Source organism: Sinocyclocheilus anshuiensis, unplaced genomic scaffold, assembly GCF_001515605.1.
Source record: "Sinocyclocheilus anshuiensis isolate Anshui unplaced genomic scaffold, SAMN03320099.WGS_v1.1 scaffold392, whole genome shotgun sequence".
Classification (NCBI taxonomy): domain Eukaryota; kingdom Metazoa; phylum Chordata; class Actinopteri; order Cypriniformes; family Cyprinidae; genus Sinocyclocheilus; species Sinocyclocheilus anshuiensis.
This window is the reverse complement of record NW_015557091.1, coordinates 1,848,672-1,855,872: the sequence shown is the minus strand read 5'-3', so window position 1 is coordinate 1,855,872 and position 7,201 is coordinate 1,848,672. Positions and strand designations below refer to the sequence as shown.

General features: G+C 33.5%; 1 protein-coding gene across 1 annotated transcript in view; it reads left to right on the top strand.

The window, feature by feature from the left end:
* The window catches only part of LOC107677136 (suppression of tumorigenicity 18 protein-like), a 30,927-nt gene that overhangs the window by 15,396 nt on the left and 8,330 nt on the right, over positions 1-7,201 (top strand). Inside the window, exons 9-13 of the mRNA XM_016471923.1 lie at positions 713-909; positions 5,115-5,360; positions 6,489-6,601; positions 6,764-6,826; positions 6,966-7,034. Of these exons, the coding sequence (XP_016327409.1) occupies positions 713-909; positions 5,115-5,360; positions 6,489-6,601; positions 6,764-6,826; positions 6,966-7,034 (688 nt within the window). The remainder of the gene's footprint in view (positions 1-712; positions 910-5,114; positions 5,361-6,488; positions 6,602-6,763; positions 6,827-6,965; positions 7,035-7,201) is intronic.

The window sequence follows — 7,201 nt, the reverse complement described above, 5'->3', positions numbered from 1 at the left end:
AGCAAATGGCTGCAATATAACAAAGAGTGAAAAATTTAAGGGGGTCTGAATACTTTCCGTACCCACTGTATATGTGTATATATAGTATATAATAATATCATTTATTAATTTATATTTATATTCATCATTCATATTTATATTTATACAGTGTTATACATTTAATGAATAAATATATAATTTTTATTATAGTTTTTTATATTAATTTATAATGTTCATCTAAATCATATTATGTATACATTTTTATTTAAATGATATATGTAATTTATTACATTTATATAAATATATAATTTATATATATATATATAATTTAAATTTTCTTTTGGATTTTAATAATATAATGTATAAAATATATAAAATATTATTATTTATTAATCATATTTACATATTCATTATTCAAATTAAACATGTATATTATCTATAACTAAATCTATAATAAAAATTATATATATATAAATTATAATAATAATGATTTTATATATTTAGAGAGAGAGAGAGCACAAGAGAGATTTATATTGATCTTTTTGTGTAATTACTGGTTAAAATACAGTGTAGAAAGCCATTTGCTTATTAAGAATATGTTCAATACATGTATAATTTTAAAAAAAAACCTGCCTTCATAGATGTGGGGTTGTAGTTCCTCAGTCTGTCTATGCAAAATCACTCTCCCTCGATTCCTCTTTTTCTGAGTACTAACTGTACCTACCATTTCCAGCCGCTCAGTTCCCCTGTTTTCTGGGTCCCGGAGGTCATATGATCATGGCTGGAGACAACAGCCCCAGTCGCCATAAAGCCCAAAGCAACGCCCTCCAGTCCAACATCGCATCTGCAGCCATCCTCAACCTCTCCACCCGTTGCCGAGACAACGGTGAGGCCCTGCCCCCCAGCCGGCCCCTGGCATCATCCACAAAGGTAATCAAATTAGACCACTCAGAAAAAGGTATTTAATGTGGTCATTCTGAAACAACTGTGATTTGTGTATGAAAAAGAGGAGTAACATCAAAAGACACTTTTTGGCACAGAGAACTGTGTTTCCTCTGGTGGCACAACAACAAGAGAGTGGAAGCTTTTTTTTTCTTTTAGCCACACTGCCCCTAAAGCTTTAATGTACACAAAGGAGAATTTGTGTAATCACATCAAAAAGAGTTGGGAGGAATACAATCACAGCTTCCTTCTCTATGACAATTATAAGGCTTTTTGTAAAACATGTGGCCGTGCATTTGATTTCTGCTTGTGCTAATGGTAATGTTGGGTCTTTCTCTTGTTTGCAGGAGAGAGTGTGGTTTTTTTTTTCAGTGCAGATGGTCGAAGACATTTTGCTAAGTAATATATTATCCTAGATAAGCTTGTACAGATCCTTTGGCGTTGATCTCTAACAGACGATCTATGAGAAGTTGGATTATATCAATTGGTTGTGGATTAATAGACATCACTCTTTTATTTAAATGAAATAAGGAAAGTCTACACAGGCCGCCAGATTATGTATGTTACAGTGTGAAAATTGATATGTTGTTATGATACAGTTATGCTCTTTAATTAAGCCTGGTTTTTAATAGAAAAACAAACTATTGATACGTATATATAAATAATGCTACTCTCAATAATTTCCATAAAATGGAAAACATAAACATAGTGCATATGGGCAAAGCATGTTCGAGTCCAGCTTACGACATTTCCTGTATTCTTATTTTCTCTCAGACAAAAGTGGAATAATGCCAAAAAAGTGAGCTATTATAATCATAAATATACATTCCTGAAACTAGCTTCTTATTAAAAAGAAGCACTTGTAATTTAATCAAAATGCACAGTAAAATTTAATAAAAGAAAACATTATAAAAAAACAGTACAGGATCCTTATGCTGTGTATTTTAGTAATAGTTAGAAACATAACATATTGTTTGATCCATCCAGTTTGATACCTTTGATGTACAGTATATTATATTTTTTTAATATTCAGCCCCCTTTTAATAGAAAAACAAACTGTTGATACACATATATTAATAAAAATGGTAAAACAGTCAAAATATATTTTAAAAGAATGCTGGAGTCATGGCCTTGTGGTTATGGGCAAAGCAAGTTCGAATCTGGCCTGCAACATTTCCTGTATTATTTCTTCTTTTCTCTCAGAAAAAAAGTGGAAAAGTGCCATAAAAATTAGCTATTAAATATAATATAAAAATGAAAAGTCTTCTGGCTTTATCTCTTTGTAAAACTATAAAAATCTTTTTTATTTAATTTTAAAAAGTGTATTCATAATATTTACATACAGAAAGGATTATTTAAATTATATACATATTATTTATTAATAATACTTGCATATAGAAATTCTTATAAACACTCTTATAAAAAATAGTGTAATTTAATGTAATTAATGTGAATAATGTAAACTCTTCTTATGTTAGCATAATAAAACAACAGTCCAGGATCCTAATGCTGTATATTTTAGTAATAATTAGGTACATATCCCACAGTTTGATAACTTCAATCAAAGCAGGTCTTCCTCTTCGACACGGAGAGATAAAACTGAGAGAAACTCGCAGAAGTATGGCATGAAACGCTTCACACACCTACACACCACACAGGCCGTTCGTAGTCCCAGCACTCAGTGGGCAGAGAGCAGGTATACTGTACAAGCTGAGCGAATGAATAAAACAGTGTTAGTCGATCTGTCATCTGCTGATGTCTGCGTCGAAATGTCTTTATGCATGTTAAGTATCTCGATTTCCCTGTTTGTGCCAAGTCGCTTGTTTTTTTTGCTAAGAATACGGCTTATCGTCTTGCAGCGTTTCATAGAAGTGTGGGAGAAAGATGTCACCTCACTGGTTTCTGAGGCTGGAGAGAATGTCATCAGATGAGAAAAACTCACATCGTGCGCAGGGATGAACTGGATAGGTGCGCAGTTGGTCGATTCTAGCTGGTTCGAGAAAGAGCCATATTTGGTTTGTAATCTGAATTATTGTGATTAGAGCTCTCCTTTGTTTGCTGCTGTGCAAAATGTGTGTGGAATGATTGGTGTGTCACGTTTTTAAGCAGTTAACGAGTTCCATAAAAACGTATCGCTATAACAAAAATTCATACACCAGCACATCTGTTGGTGATAAAAGTTATGATATTAAGCAACGCAGAGCTTTTAAACTCACCATTAATGATTGTGACCTAAAACCATTTTGGCTGACATCTAGAATCCACCTGGCACTGGGAAAAAAATGGAAGAAAAATGAATAAATAAATAACCATATCTATGTCCATTAACTAGAAAACCTATATATATTTAATAGAAATTGACATTATTAATCATCTGAAAATAAGATATGGTGTAATATTCAAACACTTAATTTACTCATTCACAGTAAAAAAAAAAAAAAACATGCTGATTTTTAAAATGTTTTTAACATTAGTCTCTTATGCTCACAAATACAAAAAAACAGTAATATTATGAAATAACTTTTTTCTATTTGAATACATTTAATTTTTTTATTTATTTCTGTGATGCAAAGCTGAATTTTCAGCATCATTACTCCAGTCTTCAGTGTCACATGATCCTTCAGAAATATTTATAATATGCTGATTTGCTGCTCAAGAAACACTTCTTATTATTGTCAGTGTTGAAAACAGTTGTGCTGCTTAAACCATGATACATTTTTTTCAGGATTTTCTGATGAGTAAAACGTTCAAAAGAACAACACTTATTTGAAAATAATAATCTTTTTTGATCAATTTAATGCTCTTTCTGAATAATAGTATTCATTTATTGGAAAAAAAAAAATCTATTCAGGGCCGGATTTACCTCTTTTCGTGACATAGGCAAAACAAATTTTTGGGCCCCCCTTCCCTATTAATATAATAGGCCTAATATTACCACCCAAGCTAACCAAAATATTTCATAATCAGTGAAACCGTTACAGTATTTTCTATCGCAATAAGCGCTTGCATTTAGTCAATAAAAATTGAATGTAGTTCTTAATTTGTTTGAGAACTGAGAAAGACCATTCCATTAATAGGCGCGGCGACGTGGCCACATAACCTCTTCGGGAGTATAATTTTAACGGCCTAGAGTCACAATCACACATCAATTGTTCAGATGATTTGTTTCAAGATATTTAACATGTTTCTGTCCTGAAATATTGTGTGTGTTGAACTAGCTAATTTTCCGCAAACGTTCCGTTGCAAATTCCAAAACGTCATTTTAGAGCTACTAACTGAGGCTTGAGCCATTTTGATATGCAGGCTAATGCAGTTATTAATGCAGTCTAACGCAGTTATTAGAGAAAGAGAGGGAGAGAGAGATTAAGCGCGTGTGAATACGTGCGTCTGTGCGTCTCTCAGCAGCATTCAGCAGCAGCGTCTACTAATAGCGAATCTTTTAAGTTGAACTGCTTCAAGAACGTCGCTACTGAGAAATGTCATGTGGCTTTTCAGCTGCGAAACTATTTTATTGATAAATTCGCGGGGCAGCCGCAGCTCTGACAACAAGTTTCTGTCCGCGTCTCTGCATGTGTGCGCGAGTGCGTGTCTGTAACTAACTACTGTGTGTGTCTGTGGGAGAGAACGCGAGAAAGAAAGCATGATTTCCGTACATAAAAAAGGTTGAAGACATGGAAATAGTTTGTCATTTTTACCCTATTGTTTGTTATATTTATTTGCTCAATGTCTTCTGGGGTTTTGGTTCTTTTACTGTTGTAGATATCCCATAGTATAACAAAAATATTATATATCTCTTCATTGTGTTTGGGCCCACCCTGGACGAGCGAGCATAGGCACGTGCCTAGAATGCCTATGCGTAAATCCGGCCCTGCTTCTATTTGAGATGGGGTTTTTTAAACATTTTATTGTCTGCAATACAAAAATTGTAAGTTTAACTGGTAAGAAAAGTAAAAACTCGCCACACTAACAATCCACACATTTTGAGGTATCGTTTATGACAGTAACACATAAGGTTGGACGAGTTATGCACATAATTGTAACATTCACAGTTAAGGGGTTCGTTCAAGTCTCTAACCCTAACTATGATAGAAGTGTAGATTTTTTGGCTCAGAAAACTGTTTTCTATGGGAAAACCGCTCTGGTTATCAAAGGTTAGTTATCAACAAGGCTTTTTATGTTCCTTTTTCATTCAGGATTCGCTGATAGAGGTAGACGAGAATGGAACGCTGGATTTAAGTATGAAGAAAAAGAGAGAAAAGGCGAGGGACTCTCCTGTGATGCCGGCATTAGGAGATGCCCTTTTCACCCCACCTGAACCATCTCTAGCCAAAGCAGCGGGTCTCCAGATCTCCCCGGCCATCTATCGCGTCCTCTACGAACAGGACGCCTGGGACACGCCGCTGAACTACAGCAAAACACCTGTGCAACAAGACAAAGAGGTGGGATAGAGGCACTTTTCTTTTTCTTCCTTAATGCATCATATAGAAATTTGAGTCGATGAGATTTTTTTATGTTTTTGAAAGATGTCTTTAAGGCTGCATTTATTTTATCAAAAGCACAGTAAAAACAGTAATATTGTAAAATATTATTACAATTTAAAATAACTGTTTTCTATTTGAATATATTTTAAAATGTAATTTATTTCTGTGATCAAAGCTGAATTTTCAGCATCATTACTCCAGTCTTCAGTGTCACATGATCCTTCAGAAATCATTCTAATATGCTGATTTGCTGCTCAAGAAACACTTATTATTATTATCGATGTTGAAAACAGTTGAAAAAAGTTGCTTAATGTTTTTGTAGAAACTGTCATTTCTTTTTAGGATAATAGATAATTTTTAAAATAGAGCTCTTGTTACATTATAAATGACTTTACTGTTACTTTTGATCAGTTTAATGCATCCTTGCTGAATTAAAGTATACATTTATTTTTTTCTTTAAATCTTGAGCGGTACTGTATGAAGCTAATAGAATTGGGTGGAAAATGAATAACATCTATTATAATTAGAATTATAATAATGTCCTGAGGGAACCACATTCAGTGTCTAGATGCTCTTTGACTTTGTTGTATGCTACATTAAGAACATATTTAACTTAAAACCCTTAACTTTCTATTTATTCATCTAAATGATCTCGGTTAGTCAGCCACGACTTTAGGCACACTGTCTCTTGTGATGCACTGCTATGACATGAAAGCAAAATTGAAAAGAAATTGCAGAAGAATGTTCCTGAAAAGCCGACAATTTTTCATCCTCTTTGGCGTCAAAGAACAAACCCAGACAGTTGTATGTTTGTCTGATTCTCCATCTGACATCTGGTGCTCAAAGATACTTACCTTATAAAAAAAGTAAGTAAATCCAAAGGTTTTACACTCATCATAAATACTACGAGGGATTATACTGGAGTTTAAATGGATATATGTTTTACTAAGTATACTTAAGCAGCATCAAACCTCTCACAGACTATTCGTGTGCATGTGTGCTTACAGAATGCCATTTTTAAGTGACCATTGCGACTTTTCTTGGAAAATTGCACAATGTTTTGGCATTTTGTCCTGTGTCTTGTAGATGGATCAGTTGGATAAGGCATCCCTCGAGGATACAGCGTACAACGGTGATGCAAACATGGCAAGTGCAAAAAACAAGATGCTCATAAGAGACAACAAGAAAGAGCTGATGAGGTAATATCATTATATGGACTGCTGTTTTTATATCTTCATTCTGTTTCGGGGTTTCGGGGTCACACATTAGCATGTAAAAGACCCTGTTACTAATTAGAGCATGTATAGTAGATCAAGAAATCATAGGCTGTGTGCATTCATCTGGTCTTTTTCTCTTTGCAGTTGTCCAACGCCAGGTTGTGATGGTAGTGGTCATGTGACAGGAAATTATGCGTCACATAGAAGGTAAAAAGCCCCGCCCATATTTTTCACCCTCTTTATTTTTCAAGCAGCAAAATAATCTTAATAATATACATTAATATTCAAAATAATATACATTATGTCTCCGGTATTTTTATTTTATTTTATTTTTTCATTTTTGTAGTGTATCCGGTTGCCCATTGGCCGATAAGACCCTGAAATCACTAATGGCTGCTAGTTCTCAAGAGCTCAAGTAAGAATTAGCTTGAATTAAAGTTTCAATTAAATAAAAATAATAAATGATTTTAAAGTTACAGAGAATTAATGTGTAGAAATAATGTAAGTAAATGTAAAATATATATATATATATATATATATATATATATATATAATGTATTAATTATTGTAACTAATAACTAT